This window comes from Pseudonaja textilis, chromosome 3 (assembly GCF_049901715.1).
Source record: "Pseudonaja textilis isolate UNSWEBS1 chromosome 3, rPseTex1.2, whole genome shotgun sequence".
Taxonomy (NCBI): domain Eukaryota; kingdom Metazoa; phylum Chordata; class Lepidosauria; order Squamata; family Elapidae; genus Pseudonaja; species Pseudonaja textilis.
This window is the reverse complement of record NC_141992.1, coordinates 130665145-130688131: the sequence shown is the minus strand read 5'-3', so window position 1 is coordinate 130688131 and position 22987 is coordinate 130665145. Positions and strand designations below refer to the sequence as shown.

The following is a 22987-nucleotide window of genomic DNA, read 5'->3' as shown; positions in this document are numbered from 1 at the left end:
GATAATGGGTGAAAATCTAACTGAAAAAGGGATTCTGTAAAGGTACATAAGATTGTATTGTTATATTAGTAATAGAAATAACTTTAGAAAACTGGAAACAACGTATGATTAAAATGAGGGATAAAATAGTTAGTGTAATTTAGTGAAATGTTTGTGAATAAAATAAATGAAATAAAATAAATGAGAAAATTGAATTAGGAAGGAAAGGGAACATCTTAATTAGTCAATGTTTTATAAAATATAAGTGAAGGGGGGGTGAATTAACTATGGAAAGTTTATAATTGTTCCCATAGAAGTATGATATTTAATTGAAAAGTAATGTTAAAGATGTTTAATGAATATTAATATTAATTATAGAATTGAATTGGAATGGAATGTTGTTTTAATTATATACATTTATAAATTTTTTCTTTTTTTAAGAATACAGTGTGTATTTTAAGAATGTACCAAGCAGAATCCGATTGGAAGTTATGTATTATATTGAATGTTACAACTTTAGGGAAAAGATATAAAGCCGTCATACTCCAATCAGTAACTACAGGAGAAATTTTGTTTAGTGAGAAAAGATAATAGATAATTGAAACAGGACAGACAAAAAATATAAATACAATGATTTGAATTGAGATGAGATAATTAAAATAAAATTGAGAAAATTAAAAGAGGGGAGAAGCTATGCAGAAAATGTAAAATAGTAATAAAATATGGAATAGAACATAAAAATGAGCATGAACCTGAATTTGTGGCTGTACGAAGAAATGTAACCCGGGATTATGCTGCTTCCAAAAAAGATCTTTTATTTGTATTTTTTTTTCTCTTTGTGAAAACTCAAATAAAATTTACAAAAAAAAAAAGAAAAAGAAAATCAATTCAGCAGATGGCCAACCATCTCTGAACTTGGAGGCAAATTAGATGTTGTAAGCTCACAGGAGAGATCTTCAAGGAAAATCACTATCGTATGCTAAATGGTGAGATCCTGAAGTGGTTCCATTATTGCTATTAATATCTATTCTTTATCATTGTGATTTTTTAATTTTTTAAAAATAATGACTGTTTTTTTATGTTTATTGTTTTATAATTTTGTACATGTACATTTTTTTTGTAAAATGAGCAACCTTATAAATTTGATCGATCAATCAATCAATTGGGGAATCAAAAAATATCCCTAAAGAAGGCGATGGCAGCCTGATTCTGTAGTGCTGCCAAATACTTTCATCAATGTGTCCATAAAGTCATTAGGATATGAGCTCTACTTGAAGCTTTATTTTACTTTTGGGAACACACATGACAGCATTTATGTGTTTCTAAACTGTCTTTCACATTCCCATTTACAGATATTTAAAGTTGCAGAATGGAAAACCTGTAAAATCTCATCAGAAAAACCCCCTGAAATGAGTAAATTCTAATGTAGCTTTAAGTACTAAGGGTCCTGGTGGCATAGTAGTTAGATTGAGTATTGCAGGCAAACTCTGCCCAAAGCCTGGAGTTCAATCTTGACAGGCTCAAGGTTGATTCAGCCTTCCATCCTTCCAAAGTTGGTAAATTAAGGACATAGATCGTTGGGGGCAATATGCTGACTCTGTAAACCCCTCAGAGTATTGTAAAGCACTATGGGGTTGTACATTAGCCAAAGTGCTTTTGCTACCAATCTATTATTTCCTGAAATGGAGGAAAAAACACAATAAATGGTGTTATGTTGATGAACCTAATCTGATTGCTAAAAATGCGAATGATCTGCGTTAGTAATAAAGGTCGAGAACAATGAAAAAATAAGACTAAAGAAGGGGTAAACTAATGACAACAGGTGTATCAAAAAGATATGCCCTTAAAATTGGCAACAAAGATATGCTGGTAGTGGATAACTTCTGTCTTTTAAGACTACCAATAATAAAGGAACTACCAGTCAAGCAGTACACTGCCAACAACTTCTTGGTAGAATAGCAATGGTGGTTTTGGAAAAATTACAATGTTTATATCTACAAAAATCTAAATCTAAATTTTACAGGCCATTTCTTTCCCTGTAGCACTCTATCGAAGCAAATATTGGATTTTGAAGAAGCAGGTCAGAAAGAGTATTGATGCCATTGAACTTTGGCATTGGGACAGTCTCCTGGGAATACCATGAATAGCCAAGGAAACATACATATTGATCACAGAAAACTCACTACATTTACCCTGTATGCCAGAATTGCTTGTTTTAAATTTAAAACAAAATCTTATACAGGTGAAGATTAGAATGTCGTGCAAAAGTTCATTCATTTCAGTAATGCAATTTAAAAGGTGAAACTAATATATGAGATAGACTCATTACATGCAAAGCAAGATAGCTCAAGCCGTGATTTGTCATAATTGTGATGATTATGGCTTACAGCACATGAAAACTCCAATCTCAGAAAATTAGAAGATTACATGCAATCAATAAAACAAGGATTGCACATAGAACAATATAGGACCTCTGACAAGTATAAGCATGAATATGTACTCAGTACTTGGTATGGGCCCCTTTTACAGCAATTACCGCCTCAATGTGGCGTGGCATGGAAGCTATCAGCCTGTGGCACTGCTGAGGTGTTATGGAAGACCAGGATGCTTCAATAGTGGCCTTCAGCTCTTCTGCATTGTTCGGCCTCAGGTCCTCATCTTTCTCTTGGAAATGCCCCATAGATTCTCTATGGGGTTCAGGTCAGACGAGTTTGCTGGCCAATCAAGCACAATAATCCCAAGTTCATTGAACCAGGTTTTGGTGCTTTTGGCAGTATGGGCAGGTGCCAAGTCCTGCTGGAAAATGAAGTCAGCATCCCCATAAAGCTCATCTGCGGAAGGAAGCATGAAGTGCTCCAAAATCTCCTGGTAGACGGCTGTGTTGACCCTGGATTTAATGAAGCACAGTGGACCAACACCAACAATGACATGGCTCCCCAAATCAACACAGACTGTGGAAACTTCATACTGGACTTCAAGCATCTTTCAGTGTGTGCCTCTCTATTCTTCCTCCAGACTCTGGGTCCTTGGTTGCCAAATGAGATGCAAAAGTTGCTCTCATCAGAAAAGAGGACTTTGGACCACTGAGCAACAGACCAGGTCTGTTTTTCTTTAGCCCAGGTAAGACGCTTCTGACGTTGTTTGTTGTTCAGGAGCGGCTTGACAAGAGGAACACAACATTTGAAGCCCATGTCCAGGATCCGTCTGTGCGTGGTGGCTCTTGATGCACTGACTCCAGCCTCAGTCCACTCCCCGTGAAAGTCCCCAACAGTTTTGAATGGCCTTTTCCTGACAATCCTCTCCAGGCTGTGGTCATCCCTGCTGCTTGTGCACCTTTTTCTTCCACACTTTTCCCTTCCACATAACTTTCTATTAATGTGCTTTGATACAGCACTTTGGGAACATCCAACTTCTTTTGCAATTACCTTTTGAGGCTTTTCCTCCTTGTGGAGGGTGTCAATGATGGTTTTCTGTCAGGTCAGCAATCTTTCCCTTGATTGTGATTCCTACTGAACCAGACTGAGAAACCATTTAAAGGCTCAGGAATCCTTTGCAGGTGTTATGGCTTAATTAGCTGATTAGAGTGGGACACTTTGAGCCTAGAATATTGAATCTTTTCACAATATTCTAATTTTCTGAGATTGTGGATTTGGGGTTTTCATGAGCTGTAAGCCATAATCATCTCAATTATGACACATCACGGCTTGAACTATCTTGCTGTGCATGTAATGAGTATCTCATATATTAGTTTCACGTTTTAAGTTGCATTACTGAAATAAATGAACTTTTGCATGATATTCTAATTTTTCGAGTTTCACCTGTAGTTAAACTTTTGCGAATGTAATTTTGATTCATAGTTTTTACACCTACAGACTAATTTAATGTCAAAAACATTTTTGCAGTGTCATTTTATATAAAACAGCAAATTGGGCCCAGTATGTATGTATGTATGTATGTATGTACTCATGTGTTGCCTGTTCAACAGTTTGCAAGAGGCTTACATTCAAGCAATAAAACCACACACACATACACAAAATTCAAAACACAAACTTTATTCATCATGTGTTATCTCGTTTTCTCTCTTTCTCTCTCTTCCCTGCTTGGACAAATCTCTTCAGTTTTCTTGGAAAGATTTTGGAAGTGATTTGCCATTGCCTGCTTCCTGGGTTTGAGAGAGAAACCAGTTGGCTTTATCTCCCACAAAATTTTGTTTCCCATAAATGGCAATTTTCACTCTGACGGCTTGGTTAAATGTGAATCGTTTTATGGATCTTCTGCAGTACGACACTCAAGACTATTCCAGAGTTAGAGACTTGCTATCTATACTGAGAAGCTTAGCTTCCAAGAACTTTACCTCTAATACCCTAATGAGAAAGTTATTAGTCTATTGCCTTGGCCAAGATATAGTAGGGAGATAAATTACATTTGAATCAGATAGTCTCATATGTAACATGGATGCATATCATACTGAGCTTTAAAAGCGATAATCAGCAATTTGAACTGGGTCTGCAAATCAACCGACAACTAGGGGCACTCCCACAGTAACATTATACTGCTATGCTGTTGCTGACCAGTCAGAATACAAAATATACTCTCTGTATATTTTGAATTGTCTTCAAGCATCCCTGTATGAAAGGAAAAGTGAATATTGCACAGACAGAACAGGTACTGTTATTTATATAATCCTTCTGAGGTACTGGAGTATGTAATAAAGTGTGTTACCAAGAATTCCAAGTTTATATAGAAAATGTTGTTTCAGTTATGTGATACCCACATGTGTCCTTTTTCATTCTTTGTTCAGAAAAGGCAAACCAGAAGAGTTATCTAGAGATCCATACAATCCAGGGTTTGTTTAAGTATGTTTTGATGAAAATGGCTGAGTTCACAGAATACATTTGGCAAAAAACAAAGTATATTGTAGCTCTGCATGCTCAGAAAGCACACAAAATGGCAGAACAACAATATTTTAGAAAGCTATACTTAAAAATATTTAGCAGAAGATTGGAGACAGCTATAAACAGAATAACAGCCAAGAATTCAAGTTCTTAACTTTCTGCCAACCAGATGGTGAATTTAAAATTACATTTATGACTAATGTTAACACTGAACCAGTTTAGGATATTAATGGAAAACCTCAGACAGAAACTAGGACCACAGTCATTTACAAGCCAACCTTTTTGCAGTCTTCTTAATGTGAATAAAGAACCACAGAGGCTTGTGAGCTAGCCAAAAGGTAACAAGACTTGTCACATATGCTGACATGGTTAAGTATAAATCTTATAATATCTGATGACAAAACCAAACTATACTTTTTCCATTCACTTACACCAATGTATTTCCGAACACTCCACCTGGAAAGTAGTTGAAGTAGACACCTGGGAAGTAGCCACAAATTTAACAAGATAGTCTGGTCTATGTCTACAATGGAAGCTACTGGAATCACTCTCACACTTCAAACCATACTGTACCCTTTAAATATTGCTCTTTTTTTTAAGTACTATTACACAGCTGAACTCGTTCTAGCAATTATTCTACCTATATTCGTTTTTTACCCTTTTACTTCTATGTGGCATATAGGTAAACCTCGGAGACCACAATTGGAATGGACAACTAAGTCATTAAGTAAAGCAGGCAGTAAGTGAAACAGCAAATATGCTTATGATCCTATTTCAGCTTTCCTTTTCTTTACATACTTGCAAAGGTTGTAAATGCAAGGACTGGCTGTTAAGTTACTTTTTTTTAAATCGGGGAACAAGTGTCTCAAGGTAGTCAGAGATGTAGAGCCAAAATAATAGAAGAATGCAGCTAAAGATCCTTTTCAGATGGATTTGACTAGTATTATAATACCAAACTATCACTTGCCGTATTTGGTAAATACTATGAATTGTAATGAATCTATTGGGGGTATTTAACTAAGCAAAAGTATTTTAAAAGTACATACTGTTGAATTCAATTTTTTCAAATATGAAAAATAAGATAACTTATATCATATAGCCCAGTGGATTCCTTCAGATATTCCTATAGAAACGCTGAAGTAGCTGCATCCTCTTGCAAGTTTGCCAATGGTTTCTTTCACTCGCTCCCAGTGATACTTAAAAGACGGGATTCTAATCTTGTTGCACGCTGCTTGAAATGTAACACAACCCCATTTTATTTTTTGCTAAAAAAAAAGCAAAAATATATATAATGTGATGAAACTCGTAAGATTTCATACTACTAGGACATTTGAGACAGCTGAATATGAAGGTGCTGTAAACCCTTGTTAGTATTTCAGTACTTTTAACATTCTAGTAGCCGTCCCCTAGAAGAAATACTTGGTGATTCAAAACACAATTTGTGTTTTATTCTTTTCTGGACTAGGAGCTATCATTTTGAATGTGCTTACACATAACATGAAATAAAAATGAGAAGTTTTCTCACTTTTTTCTTAGGAATTACTTCTAGAATAGAATAATTTTATATAATAATTTGATTCCTATAAAATAGAATATATAAAGGTAATTTAGATAGTTACTATTAGACAACTATACATCAACTTCTGTAAAGATATGCAATGGTAAATGTCTATAAAATGGTTGCTTTCTAAAGGGTCATATAGAATTTTGTATTTAATTTGCCTAGATTTTTTTTTTTTTATTTCTTTGAACTGCTTATTGTGAAAAGCAAACAAATCAAACAGGCATTACCCTGTTATATGTTTGATCTGCAAAAGAAAAAGGATATTACGTTATAAACAAATATTTGCTATTAAACCCGTCAAACCAAATTCAGTTTCTAGTCAAACTGAAAGCAAATACTGGAAAATTCTGTTATACTGCTTTCAAAAAATTTTCTAATTGTTACTGTACTTTGTTCCAATATTTTTAAACCTATTGAATCAAAGGTTCACCTCAACCTGAGACTGTAGTGGAACTTTTAAGTCAAGTGCTGGAACATACCTATCCAGCTGTTCAAAACGTCTTTCAAAACACTAAAAATATACACAACAGTAGAGAAATAAGTAAATATTGAAATGTGTATTCCTTCAGAAAGTTATTTGCATCTATTAAAGTAGCAGAAATAGGCTTTTATTTCTGCCTAAATTATTAATTCGTAACAACAGGGTTGCTAAATATCCCACCTGAAAAATTAGCTTTTGGGCAAACTTAATTTAAATTATTTTAGATTTGTTATTGCAAAAAAACACTATTTATTTTATCACTACAATGATTTATAGCTCATAAAATTAAAAATGTAGGTTGACTAATTATTAAATTCAGTTCCTTTTTCAACTACTAGATTCATAGCACACCTTGTCTATACAAGAGCTCAGCCTCAAGGTGGTATGCACAATGCTCCTTCCTCTCATTTTCTTCCACAATAACAACAATGCAAAGTATATTGGGCTGAGACAGAGTACCTGGCCTAAATCATCCAGTGAGCTTTCAAGACTGAAAGTGGATTCTACCACATCAACTTTTTAATTCAATTCACACATGTAAAGAATAAATACAAATGATATAAATTAGGCAGCTTTCCAATTTATACACTTAAGGCATCTGCTGGCATATCTGATTCACTGCAGCGAATCGCAGTAGTTGCCAGAATTTCATGAAAACCATCTCATCTCTATCAAAGTTGATACTACAGAATTCCTACATAGTACAACTGATTAATACCAAAAACAAAACTTTCATTTGTTTTTGGAAACATGCTATAGGATTTCTGGTTATACTACAGATCGGCCGTTTGAAAAGCTACTTTGTGAACCTTCGTGTTACAGAGTATGCATAATTTCTTCACCTGTCACAATATAGTGATAAATCTTATAAAACTTTCCTCTCATTCCCTAATAATACAGGCATTATTATTATGTTGACTTACAACAATTCGCTTAGTGACTGTTTGAAGTTATAATGGCACTGAAAAAAATGACTTATTACCATTTTTCACACTTGTGACCATTGCACCATTCTCATGGTCTCATGGTTTACATTAGGATGCTTGACAACTGATTCATATTTGTGATGGCTGCAGTGTCCCTGTATTACGTGATCATCTTTTTGCAACCTTTTGACAAGCAGTCAATGGGAAAACCAGATTCACTTAATATCCGTGTTACTAATTTAACAACTGCAGTGATTCACTTAAGAAATGTGGCAAGAAAAGTTGCAAAACAGGGCAAAACGCACTTAACCAATTTCTCACTTAGCAACATAAATGTTGGGCTCAATTGTGGTCATAAGTTGAGAACTGCCTTTACTCCACTTAACTAGAAATTATAGTGGCTTAATACTGGAAAAGAACAATTCTCATTCCTAAGTTATATATTAGATAGTCCTTGATTTAAGACCAGTCAAAGTTACAATGGACTCTAAAAAAGGCTACTTATGACCCAGGTTCATAGTTCCAATGTATGCGCCCTCCTCCCAAGGTCATGTAACCACATTTTGGGTGCTTGGTAACTGGTCCACATTTATGGCATTTATTCTTCTAGCATGCCACAGTCACATGACTATGATGACTGGCATTTACTTCCAGTTTCCCACAAAATGCACCCCATGGCAAGCAATGGGTTCGCTTAATAACTGTGATGTTCACTTAACAGCCGCAGTGTTCACTTACCAGCTGCTGCAAAAAATGGTTGTAAAATCAGGTGCAGTCATGTGATGTTTCAATTTACAACTCTCATGATTTATGACTCAACTTATGGACTTATTATCCATAAGTTATTAATAATTACAAATTATTATCTATCAAATATATGTGTTTTACGCTACATCTTAACGTTGCAAGAGACAAACATCTGCTGTCAATTCTGTGAAACAGATACATCATGCACCTGCGATCAGCCCCTTTCCACAATGTGAAATAACTAGAGCACGGTTGTTATTGAAATTCAGGCTAAAACATGACTTATTATTGCAATGACAGAAACAAAAACCACTCTCTTTAAGTATTTGGGTAGACAAACCAAATGGGCCAGAGGTCTCAAAACTGAATGATATATATAAAAAAAGACAAAATATACCAGTAGTATATACTGAGGTTTTGAAATGAAGATAGAGAGTGAATACAACTTTCTTCCCCATCATTCAGCTTGATTATTAAAAGTTTTAAAAGAGGCCTTGTTATTCTGAAAGAATCTGCAGTAGAAAGAAAACATGTACATACTAAAGGCAGGGCCTTTTCCATAGTTTGGAAGGACCTTATGAAAAGGACAGAAATGGATGCCAACTTTGTTTCCTTTTCAGAATATGTAAACTTCCCTTTATACTTAGCTATTTTATTTTTTCTATTTATATATTTGTTGAAATAATTGCTGTTTTTATTGTTAAAAATGTAACCCCTTATATATGTAAAAAAAACTCTAAAATTTTAGTTTAATTTCAAATGAATTAAAGAGGATATAATATGAACTTTTAAGTGTTACAGAAAGACTTAACATTTAAGGAACTACAATTCAATATAGGATTTTTTTTTTCAATGTGAGAATGGATATTTTTCAAAACCCAGATAATTTTGTTTTAATTACAAGGCCAAGTTTCACTCAGAAGTCCTTCATTTGATTTCTAGTTATTGATCAGTTAAAATATTAATGGCTTAGAATTTCCATAGTTCATTACAATTTAGAACTTCTATACCAGTGATGGCTAACCTCTTTGTCATTGTGTGCTGAAGGAACATGCGTGCACACATGAGAGCGCATGTGCGTGCCTGCACCCATAATGCAATGCACAAGCAACCCCCTGTGCTTCCCCTAGCCCCGAGCATGCGTGCAGGACTAGTGATCCCCCCACCCCATCCCTGCACATGCACATGCGTCTCCCGCATGCATCCTGCCTCCCCAGGCATGCATGGCAAATACCCAAAAATCAGCTGGCTGGTGGGAGGCGTGTGCGCACATGTGTAGTAGAACTGAGCTCGGGCAATGGCTTGCGTGCTCACACAGATGGTTCTGCGTGCCATTTCCGGTACGCGTGCCATAGGTTCGCCATCACAGTTCTATACTTAATTAGAATGTGGAAAGCAACAGGTATAGATTGAAACCTAAACTTATCCTTCAAAGAATTGGAAGGGACCTTGGAGTCCAGCCCCCTCTCAAGCAGGAGACCCTGTACCATTTGAGACAAATGGTTGTCCAAATGGTTGTTTAAAAATCTGCAGTGATGGAGCACCCACAACATCTGCAGGCAAGCCATTCCACTGGTTAATTATTGTAACTGTTGGGAAACAGTTTCTAACTGCTTGTTTTCAATAGCAAAAGGTTCACATGAAAAGGCATAGCTTTGTAATGTTGATTAATTATGTGTAATTAATTCATGATTCAATCTATAAACCACTAAGAATTTTTTTTTATTAATAATTGGAAAAAGTGGAAATACCCTATTAAATAAATACTCGCATCAGGATTTCCAATCCTGATTTCAGCTTTTGAATGTAAACCTCCCAATACATTTATAATGCCTACACCATATATCGTTATGCAAATCCAACAAAAGCTTATTTTTTGATTCATATCCTACTTCCCTGTCAACAGCACAGAAAAAAACCCCAAAGGCTTTCATTTAGCATATCTTAAAACATACCCTGTTTAACACTCCAGAAAATGTAGCTGATTTGTATTTTGTATACTTAAACAAATCAAGCCCAGTTCTAAAGAAATTAGCTTCCCAAGAGGAAGTGGGTCTTGCTTGTCTAGACTGTGAATTTAAAACAAATCTTGTCTCTATTTTTATTTTTAAAAGGTCAGAATAATTTTCTATTGCACAGAAAGTTATTTTGCTCCAAATACTGAGTAAGAGAGCTTATTTCATGTCAGATTTGAACTATACACATATTATATTTTCTCACTGTTCATAATTACGCATTAGTGTATTTGTTTGTTTTTTCAGCTACCTATCCAAAACATTAAGACTTTCTTTGCCATGCCAATACAGTATATTATATAGAAGTATGAATGAAAACCTTAAAAATGATCCCAAAGACCAATAGTAAATACTTAATGTGTCTAACTATTTTATATAATTTCAGAGTTCTTAAATCAGTCAACATTTATTCATAAATTTCTGCAAATTTCATTGCTTGGGCAAATATCAAAATTTTGTGGCAAACAAGTTTTCAGAATAGCTGATCAATGCTAAACTTTACTTGAGATTTCTATTGGAAGAAGTTGGAGATATTGGTTCTGATGTTTCTGATTTTAAAAATGGATAGTTTTTAACATAAAGCTTTATTCGGATGAGGTGCGAATAAAAAGAAAACAAATCTCTGGCTTTTTCTGCAAACAACAGAAAAGGAATAAATCTTTTCAGACAATTTGTATTAAAAGACAAATTATTAAGTGTTCCATATCTTTATGCTTTCTAAAATATTTGTTAGTGCTACCACATTCATTACTATAGATTAACACAACCCTTTGCTTACAATGTTAACTAAACAGAGGAAAGTAATGTGAGTTTGAAATATGTTTAGAAATTTAGGCAAAGAGAATGTAATATCTCCTTTCCACATTAGGATGCAATCCAATGTTGTGTACATCAAAGCTAATTCAATAAGGCTTTCAGTTCCTCTTCATGCATCCTCAAAAATCTACTCAAGATAAATTTTGTGGAACCAAATGTAGTACAATGGAAGTAGAAAGTCATTCTCCTGATTCCACCTTCCAAGATACAAGGGAACTAGTGAGTTTATCTATTTAAAAAGATTATACTTTTTAACTACAAGATTTAATTAATTATTAACTTTAAGGTTTAATTAACTATTAAGAAAAATAGCTACCCATACATTTGGGTTTAAAAGAAAGAACAGGTTAAGGAATGTTAAGAGGCAATTTTTTCTCATCATTTCTAACACAGAAATTACACTTAAAACAATACAGTATTTTATTCCAAAACTGTAAACAGTCAGTCCATTTTATGTGAAATATGATAGCATTCCTCTACTATAACAAAATCAGAGCCAGTTTGGCTTAGTAGTTAAGGTAACAGACAAGAAAACAGGAGGCCATGAGTTCAAGTCCCACCTTAGCCATGAAAGCCAGTTGGGTGACTTTGGCCCAGTCACTCTCTTTCAGCCTAACCCATCTCACAGGTTTGTTGTTATGGGGAAAAAAGAAGGAGGAAAGTACATTGGATATGTTCACTGCTTTGTAAATATAATTTATATTTGTAAATATAAAAAAGGCAAGATACAAAATAATAAATAAATCAGATACTACTTTGACTTAAGCATTTGCCACCTTCACATCTATCAAGAGACAACTTTTAAGAAACAGGATCTAGTGTAAGTCAACAAACTTCAGACTAACCTGGAGGGGTTACTATATTACCATTTCTTGAACCAGTGCTTCCCAAACCTGTGTAAATCATTCCCAATTGGGTAAAACAACACATATTACCCAATTATAACAGGAGCCAGCTTGGACTAGTGGTGAAGGCATCAGGCTAGAAACCAGGAGACTATGAGTTCCAATCCCACCTTATGCATGAAAACCAGTTGGGTGACTTTGGTTGTGGGGAAAATAGGAGGAAGGTGTGTTGTACATGTAGTCCTTGACTTACAACAGTTCGTTTAGTGACTGTTCAAAGTTACAATGGTATTGAAAAATGTGACGTGATCATGTGATCAAAATTCAGATGCTTGGCAACAGGTTCATATTTATGACCATTGCTGTGTCCCAAGATCATATGACCGCTTTCTGAGACCTTTGGACAAGCAAAGTCTGTAAGGGAAACCAGATTCAATTAACATCTGGGTCACTAACTTATCAATTGCAGTCACTGACTTAACAACTGTGGCAAGAAAAGTCATAAAATGGGGCAAAACTCAAGTTAAATGTCTGATTTAACAGCAGAAATGTTAGGGTCAATTGTGGTTGTAAGCCGAGGACTACCTGTATCCATATTAGGTGAAAAGGGCTTTCTGATGACTTTCTGATGGTATATTGGGTAATGAAGGAAAAGGTTTGGGAAGCACTGACGTAAACCTTTAATTTGCAACCAGCTAGGTGAGAGTTACCAGTAATCTACAACTTTCACATCTAGGAGAAAGATCTATATGAGGGTGACTTAGTGGAGAAAAATGTCAGAGCCTCTTTTAAAAATATGATGCAATGCATTAGAAATATAAGCAAGTAACATTTGTTATGAAAACATATACTTGCTATCTAATATAAGATAAATACAATAGGATTTTCAAAAGTTGAAAAATACATTAATTGAACTTAGATTCTAGATCCCAGACTAAATGTACTTCAAAATTGTATCTATTTATATAACTGCTATACAGAAAATACTTTTAGAAACTCTGCATTAGTTTCAAAGGATACAAATTATTTACATTTATATGACTAAAATATATGTTCTTAGAAACTGACAACATGTAACAAATAAAAAGCATTATTTTATGAATACGTTAACATTGCTCCATGTGTATGAAAGTTTAATGCTTATTTCCCTTCTCACAGTCACCGTAACTAGAACCTAAGACTGCTGTCTCTAATAAACTAGACTTTAAAAAAGAAAATATAAATTATGACAGAATGGATTTTTTTATTCCAATAATAAACAACACTTCCAAAAAAGTTGCGGGATGATATGATGTATTTATTCAATAATCTTAGTGTACACAGAATGCAGTTTTAGAAGTAAGAAATCAAAGAAAGCCAGCCTCAAAACACTCACAATAATTCAACAATGTATCTATTATACAATGCCTGGTAGAAATCTGTCTAGAGTAGCTTAATTACAGGAAGTCAGGCATGAAAGCTCTGGTTTCCGGTTTATGCAGTAATGGTACAAATGTGAAAAAAAGGCAGCAATTATAGAAACATATTTAAAAGAAGTTTCTATCATTTTCCTAATGCAGGCAAGTAGCTTTTGATTGATTTGATTTTAATTATTGTTCTCTAAGTAAAGGGCTCGTGAGTGCTGCTTTACTAAAAGCCACTGCAGCCTTTTCATGATCACATAAATTATTTTGTTATTTCCTTTGAACCACTTCTAAACTCATCCTTTCTAAAATTTCTTTCCATCCCTCCCTCTACATATGTAGAGAGTGGGGGGAGGAAGGCAAGGGGGTTTATATGTGTGTAACTGAGCCTAAATATTCTGGCCTCCTCCTCAGATATTCTTTCTTTGTTTTACACAGTGAGTAGGGGACTCATCATATCATTTATTTGCAAAACACAGGTGGGACAGAACAAACTCAGTTCTTGGAAATATACTAGTCAGTGCATGAAATATATAGGCTTGGTCTTCAAAATTATATCTGTGTTAAACTCTTGTGATACAAAACCATTTCACATTCCTTTATTTCCAAATATAATTACAAATAAAGGCTCAAGATCACACTGACTGGTCTGTAAAGGAAGGAGTAATTCCTTTTATAGAAGATAGGTGATTGCCCATTCTGTAGCTCTTGAGTCTCTCCCAGCTCTCTTTCTTTACAACAGGTACCGTATATGGAAATCAGAAATGCGAGTGGAATCCTATTAAACACGATTCTGGATGTAATCTAAGACTCCTCATAGCTATATCAGGAAAATAATATATATTTAATTTAATCTGCAGAGAGTGATCTTCAGATCTCCACATAACCATATACTTCATGATAATTTTGGAATAATAATTTTGGATAATTTTACATAAAATTATGTAATAATTTTGGATAATTTTCATATGGTTGTAAGAATTCCCAGTAAAAAAGTGAGGCAAAAATGCAACAAATAGACAGACAGTAGTCTAGATGGATACAATCACAAAATGTTCTTATCACAGCGTTTCTTATTTATTTAGAAAAATTATATGGCTGCCCACTCAGTCTTAGTGACTCTGGGTGACTTACAAAAATATAATTATTTATAATAATAGAAGTTTAATTATACTTCTTCCATTATATTTCTTTGATTTTAATAATCAAAATTATTGCTTAATAAATTAATGAACAAATGAAAAACAGCATTCAAGATTTACTTCTCCTAAAAAGATTAAAGATTGCCAAAGCTGGGACAAATTGAACAATCTGTTAAATATGAAAATGTTGCAAAATTGTTTGGGCAAAATGCCTTTCTTTTGCTCATGGAAACTTCTTCCAATAAACCTGAACATCACTGGCATAATTGCCTATCATTTTGAGTCACATGACTTCTAAGTAGCCATAACAGTTAAGTAGGTTGATTTGTTACAAACAAGCAAAAATCAAATTCTCTTTTCCATGAATTCTTGAAAACATGAAATACCTGCTCCCTGCAGCCACCCGAAATTGTTAAATGCAACCACCAAGGAACCCGCCAAGCGTCCACTACTGGTTGAAACAAAACAGGATGTGATGGACTTCCCAGAAACCAAAATAAGAGAACATTGCGATCCCTCTTTCTCTATAACTGTAATATACAAACCCATACTGTCTTCTACACATTGGTTCATTCATTCCACCCCAAAAATATCAAATCTAACTAGCAGAGTCTTCTAGCAGTAGTTTCAAAAAAATGTTGCAACTAAACTCAAGTCCTTTCATATCACAAGTGGTCTTCAAAGTATGTTGTATACAAATGTGTGTGTAAATATTTCCATTTATACATATCTATCTATCCTGTGTATATAAAAATGCTCTTTTCTGTCCCTGAGGAATGACTCCCACTGTATCACAAAGATATGAATATACACAAAATATCACATATGCAATGTGACTAAAGAACAATTGCTAATATGTTTGCTTTTATTAATAGATTTACATCCCGTTTTTCATATTGGAGCTCAAAATGACAAACTACCAATCCAATACAGCATTTTCTCCTCTCTACTATGCATTGTAACTATAAATATCACGTTATTCTTTTTATTTCTTATTGTTATTATTTGGGCACTAACCGCTGAGGTTTCTTGGGGTTACAATAAAAATTAAAAATAAAGATATTAGACCGGGGTGTCACGGTGTCGTCACGTGATGTATCACAACTTTTTTCTCCTTCACTAAACCAGGTGTGGGCGTGGCCAGTTGGTGACGCATCCGTCCCTGGGCTAGATGATTCAAGGTACAATGTTGTCTGAATTCCCGTTTCGCTTCCGAGTTCTTCCTTAGTAGCTTTCTGACACTTTTGTAATACTGGAGAGGTTATAAGTATTAAATAATACCAACCATATTATCAATGCTGGGTAAGATTAGTCAGTGGAGTACTAAGAGCGTTTTCTTCCAGGAAAAAATGCAGCTGATATATCAACTAAAGCTGACAGAACATGCTCCCTCATGGCTAGAGAGAAGTTCCCTGAAGATGGGCTCCAACATGAGTCTGACAGCTCAAAAGACAAAACCTCTGGTCCTGGTGACTGACCAAGATTGGATCCTGCAACATTATCCTAGGACAGGTGTATTTGCTTTCATTCATGACTCTTCATTTCTGTTCCTTCTGAGAAAGAATACCTCAATTCAAACCAGGAAAACCAAGTATGATTAGGATCTTCTTTAAAGACAAATATATCCCACCTTTCTTCATGTATTATGTTGAATTGTTACAGCACATGCGATGTTAACCAAGAACTTAAAAAAAAGCTGGCTAAAAGTTACAAGCCAAATTAAATAAGGCTACAGAATATAAGTGCCATAGTGGAATAACACTTTCCAAACAACTTGAGAGCATTCATGATTGTTATAAACTGAAATTGATCTACTTTAACTATATAAATGTAATGACAAAATACATCTTGACTCTACATTAGAGATGAGATCTAGGCTACCTCAAATGCAAATATATATATATTGTCAAAACCCCACTCCTAGCAACACTGTTTTAAACTAGTTTCTCATATGTAATTGGTTATAAAACATAATGTGTCAATGAATGTTAATAAAATTAGTGCTTGAGCAATATTTCTGAAGTAATGTAGTCTGTTTAACTCAAGAAAGCAAATATTATGGTTTAACCACAGTATCTCCAGCCCTGATATAAAATGTTTATCATTCATGTACATGAAATACAGCTTTCCCTGTTTTATTAAGGGGGGGAACCCCAAGTTACATATTGGGGAAAAACATATTTGTATTTCTAAAGAAATGTATTGATATGCTGACTTGAGAGATGTGATGATCCAGCCATATTATTACCTGGTACATAGCACAAACTTCTAAATTTGGGACATGACCCAACCAAATCAATAATATCAAATACATGAAGCATGCAGAAGGAAAGTGGAAGACTGTGAGACTATTAGGAGACTATGTGAATAGTACAAAGAACATTCACAACCAGAATGGCATCATGGGATCTCAGGGCAAATCTTGGCAGTCTAGATTGCTGTCATAACCCAAGTCACCTGGATCATTTAACGCAGGGATCTCCAGCCTTTAAAACTTTATGACTTGTGGGCTTCAACTCCCAGAATTCTTCAGCCAGCATGCACTGGTTGAGGAATACTGGGAGTTGAAGTCCATGAGTCGTAAAGCTGTCAAGGTTGGAGATCCATGATTTAGCAGGAAAAGGTGAGAGTCCCATGTAAGGAACGGCGGGGGGGGGGGAATGTGTGATTGTAACAGGTGGGCATGTGTTATAATATAGAGCAGTGGTGGCTAACCTTTTTGGGCTTCTGTGCCAAAAATTGTGCACACGCTTGCACACTCGCACTTGCGTGCCAGCACTCAGAAGGCAAGGCGTCCCCCCATGTCCCCTAAGCATAATCCTTCATGACAATATACTTCTACAAACTTATACTTCCATCTCACCTCTTCTGTGTTCTATTTTTTTCAAAGATAATTAAGAGAGAAATTGAGGATAAGAATGTTCTTGTGGCTTCAGATATGCACAGGAAAGGTCTTTTACTTGGGATTAATAAACTCCTTGAGTTTCCATTTGATATTAGTTTGGAACAGAAAAAGAAAATTTAATGTGAAACGTATAATATTGATATTAGCGGACATGGATGTTTTTAAGGAATTGTTGGCAGGTTTTAACTTATTTCAATTTATACAGATTTTTAAATGAATGACAACTGTAGAATTATCCTGGCTCTAATTCGGGACTTCAAACTGATAAAAGTATTATAACAAAGAAAAAAAATATATCAGTGATTGTGTTCTTTGGTTAAAAGGTTACTGTCCATCAATCCACACTCTTGAGCAGGGGCTCAAACAGCGTAAGCTAATCTTCTGCCTCCAAATAGATATCTCAGTTGACCATATCCTTATTCGAAATCTCAGCAAGAAAGAGGAAGAGTGATTTTTTTTGTTTTAAATACTGGTAATTTAAATTAGAAAATAGTGGCTAATTTTGTTATGCCTTCAAGTTCAATTTGTTTTCATATGTAGAATCACTTAATTGCCTTTTTAATAATTTACTAAGTTTATCAAGACATACAGTAAAATTAAAAAGGAAAGTTAAAAAAATGGGAAAACGGGGGAGGAAAAAAGTGAAAACAAAGCAATGTAGGGGAAAGAAGGGAAAAAAGAGAAACACCGACTTCGACACAGTAGAATAAGTAGTAATATTACCGCCTCAACTTTTTACTTTTACATACTAGTCCATACTAGCCATTTCTATAACAACCAACTTATCTAATCAGCAAAACCCAAAGTAAAAGTCTCAAATACAGCATCCAAAAGTGGTTTCCAAGTAGAAAGAAAGTGAGATGGATTCTTTTCTTTGACTGAACAGTCAATGTAGCCATCTTTGCTAGTTCCATCTATTTTTCCAACTATTCATCCATTCTGGGAATTAAAATATCTTTCCATTTTTGTCCATAAAGCATTCTTGCTGCTGTCTATAACAAAGATATAGATTTCCTTCAAGTTCTTTGACCTTTAAGCCTAAAAGAAAAGCCTCTGATTTTTATATTCATTTTAACAAACTTTTGTATTTAAATATGAATCTTACCCAGTATTTATTTCTAACATATATTTAAGACTAGCTCTATAACCGTGCTTCGCTACAAAACGATGTGATCAGGCTTAGGTTTTGGGGAGGGGGGTGAATTCTGCTTCTGCCAGAAAGGAGAGTGAATTCTGCCTCTGCCTACCAGCATCCATCAGTATTCATCTGGCTAGTGTCCTGTCAGTGTGGAAGAGAGTTGAGGGATGTTTGGAAACTGAAACAGTATTTGCTGTGTGAGCGAGACAGCAAGGAGCCTGGACATGGCTTACCTCAACTGTTCTGTACTAAAGCTGATTGCTGCTTTATGGTTCTGGAGATTTTGTGATGATGTGTGAGTGGTATTTTCCTTTATATATTTCTTTGTACATCTTTGACAGTTCATTAGGTGTTAAATACCAATGGCACATTTTATTTAAAAATATTTAAAATTTAATTTAATGTAAATTTTAAACCATGCATCCAATATGTTTTCCCATGATTGAAGCATTATATCATACCCTAAATACTTTGCCCATTGGATCATGCAATGGCTCACATGTTCGTTCTCCAAATTCAATTCCAACAAAAATTTATAAACTTTGGCAATAACAAAAACCGTTCAACTTCTCAGTCTACACATTTACTATATTAATAAAATATAATCTAGATCAGGGGTGTCAAGGCATATATTAGGCACATTTAATATTGATAAAACTCTACTTTTTCCAAATTTGCCCCTATATTACAAAAGAAAACATGGATAATTTGGTTTAGTTTCGTAGCGTTATTATTAAATTAGTACAAGAAAACAGAATTAATTGAAATCTATTATTTTGCCATGCACAGATGGCACGAATCAATTTTTACCCTGACACCAGTGGTGGTATTCAACAGGTTCTGCCCAGTTCTGGAGAGCCGGTAGCGGCGATGAACAGTGGAGACCAAACCGGTTCTCCTCGCTGCTCTGTGCCCACCCATCTGCCCAGGCTCCCATACTCACTTTTATGGCCAGAATTCAAAGTTCGGATGCTTTGCGCAGCGCAGAATATTGCCACGCGGCAGCTGCTGCAGCGACCACCATCATGCAGGCTTGCAGGAGGCAAGTTAGAACACCACTGCACCTGCGCAAAGTGCATGCTTGGTGCGCGTGTGCATGCAAAGTGTGTGCATGCGTGCAAAGCGTGGCCACCAAGCCACGCCCACCGAACCAGTGGCAACTTTATTTGAATACCACCACTGCCTGACACATACAAAAAACCCAGTGAAACTCAGGGTCTGGGTTAGGGACTTCTGTCGTCACTGTGAGTTGTGTTGGGGAGGGGTGCACGAAGGGAGGTTCAGCCAATCTCATTGTACACATGTTGTACTCTGACAATAAAGGTAATAATAATGAAATCTATGGAATTTGTTGGTTGTAACTACAGCAGTTCCATAGCCTTGATAAAACATTTTTTTTAAAAAACAGCCCCATGAAATGCAAGTACAATTTATTTCTCAGTTTGAAGAAGACCTGCTGTTATGCAAGTTCATCTGTGAATATGGAGATAGCTCTACACTCCCAGTGTGGAAGTGCAGAATTCATTAGAATTATAACAAACTTATGACATGTGTCAAAGATGAGACATCACAACATTCTGGGTGACACATTAGCATTTACCATCACCTGAAAATAAATATTCTAGAAAGCACAACCTACACAAGGCAGTCAAAGTTTTCCAAAGTCACTTCAAGAATGAAGGCTTGTGTGATCTGGAGCTGCCTCAAATAGGCTACAAGGGCTTGTCAACAGAAAGAATGCACTCCCTGAAGATAAACAGCATGCAACAGATCCTGGAAATCACATATTTATTTTGTCAAGCAATTATAAGATAACAGGTATAAGTATAAACATAGTTATGAATACATGAAATGGATACATATAAGAAAAAAAACCCAATAGGACAAGGACAGTAGGCACGTTGGTGCGCTTATGCATGCCCCTTACAGACCTCTTTGGGAAAGGGGTGAAGTCAATAGCAGACAGACTAAAGTTAAAGTTTTTGGGGTTTGGGGATATATACCACTGGACTGTATTTTTAAATAAATGAGTATATAAAGAATTGTTTCTCTTTTATTCTGGGAGGGGATGTGTGCAGTAGCATGCCAGTAGAGTTAACTTAGCCATTTTCTGAATTTTTGACATATCTGAGGCCAAAAAGTCTATTATTGCAGGTCTAGCATAGTGGGAGCACTGAAAGTCCATTGTTGCAATAATTGTTGAAATCCAACTCTACCTCAAAGCAGGCGCTTTGTCTCCACTGTACAGAACCGGTCAGTGTCACCTTTACTAATTCTATGTCACTTCAATAAAGATGTGCACTGAATACTGCTTTGTAGACGCTTACACTATTTGCTCTGCTTTAGGTGTTTGGTAATTCTATTATTATTTGACATTATTATTGTGGGGTTTTTTGTTGTTGTTGTTTGGCCACTAAGTATTCTACTCTGGAAACTGCCTAAAGTTGTGATACAGGCAACATATAATTTTGACTGATTAAATAAATAAATGTTAGAAAAAGAGAACAGGGCCGGCTGGCAATTGTCTGTGAAAAAATATTGTCATTCTTTGTGGTTAAAAAGAGTGGTTCTTCATCTCAACTTAAACCCAGGTGTTGAAATAAGATTGTCAAAATTGAAATGTATTAACTACTTCCTGAGTCATTTTGGATCAGCTTGTAAATGACAAGGAAGTGAATAAACTGTGCATAGAAATAAAGGCCACCACCTATTACTCAACACTTTATTGGCAGAGTTATCATGGCCCTTTGAACTAATAAAAATAAAGTGTATTTGTCACAGGTTATTTATACACACACACACCCAGGTCATCCTTACAGATGGAGAATAGTAACTCTTCTATTTGCCTTAGGCTGCTTCCGGCTCCTTTAATTCCATAAAAACAGAAAACATTTTTCCTCTCATTTCCATACTAACACCGCTATACTCGGCTGCCTCTCCTCAACTTTTATAGCCATATGCTGATGGGATGGCTAGAGAGGTCTTACAGGGACAGGGCACCAGCAGCCCAGGTGCTAGCCATTTTGCAGGCAAGATGTCCTTTGACACACATATTCCAATTTTAAATACCCATCAAAAACATTTCAAGATGTGACTTCTGTAAAATCCTAGTAACTGTTTTCGTAATTATTAAACACACTACCAAGGAGGGTGGGTTTTTTTCCAGATCTTAGGGCCAACTCATATTACATGTTTGTATGGAAGTGATTCCTCTATATAGGAATTTTTACCATGTTTATGAGAATACAAAAATTACCATTTTGCAAATATGTACCATTAAAAAAAATAAGGCTTTATGAAATGGGACAATGACAACCTGTAAGTTAAAAAAATGACTTTTGTATTTAGTAATGCCCCCCCCTTTTAATCATCAGTTAAAAGTATTACAATTGTGAGAAAAAAAAGCACACTGAAAATTTACAAAACAATACACAAATATTGAACTACAATACATAGCATCAAACATTCTTATAACATACCTATGGAAAAAGTGTATTCATTGTCCCAATTGTCCTTAGGAATGCATGCAGGAAACACCAGGAAGTAAATTCAGCATTTAATATTTTACTGCAAGCTGACATTGGGGGTGTAAAAATGTGTTGGATAAATGGATGGGTAATGGATAAATAAATAAATATCTATGGCTCTCCTTTCTCCTGTGATTTCCAAATACCCAATTCCTCCCCTCCCATCTGTCTTGAATAAAGTATGTTTATGCAATATTTTCCTGTAACAACATTAGAGGAAACTAAGTTCAACTTGTACTTACCTGGCCAGTAATGCCAGTGATGAGAGCTACTTTCTTGGTACTCATACCTGCACAGGTACCGGTACCAGCTGCCAGTTCACAGTTGGGGCAGGTGCTTTCTGAGGATACTCCACAGACTTAAAAGAGGGGAGGGCCTATAGGAATTCTCTGCTGGGTGCAGAGAAATGGGAGGGCACCTAAGCAATCGGATGAGGTGTACTTGCAAAGAGGTGTGTGTGTGTGTACACGCCCACGTGCTCTAACAAGAAAACCCGGAAAGGGATGCTGTCGAGGGGGAAGGCCCGTTTAATGGCACCGAAAGGGCAGAAATGATAACGGAGGCTCGGAGAATAAGGGGAGAAAGCATAACCGAAAACCAGGGG

General features: G+C 35.5%; 1 protein-coding gene across 3 annotated transcripts in view; it reads right to left on the bottom strand.

Annotated features, from left to right (window-relative positions):
- The window catches only part of GMDS (GDP-mannose 4,6-dehydratase), a 262026-nt gene extending 239282 nt beyond the window's left edge, over positions 1 to 22744 (bottom strand). For all 3 annotated transcript variants that reach the window (XM_087930773.1, XM_026715076.2, XM_026715077.2), the window contains exon 1: positions 22626 to 22744. Coding sequence is in view for 2 of the 3 variants with exons in the window: in XM_026715076.2 (XP_026570861.1) it covers positions 22626 to 22670 (45 nt within the window). In the remaining variant the exon portion in view is untranslated. The remainder of the gene's footprint in view (positions 1 to 22625) is intronic.
- Positions 22745 to 22987: the final 243 nt, after the last annotated feature.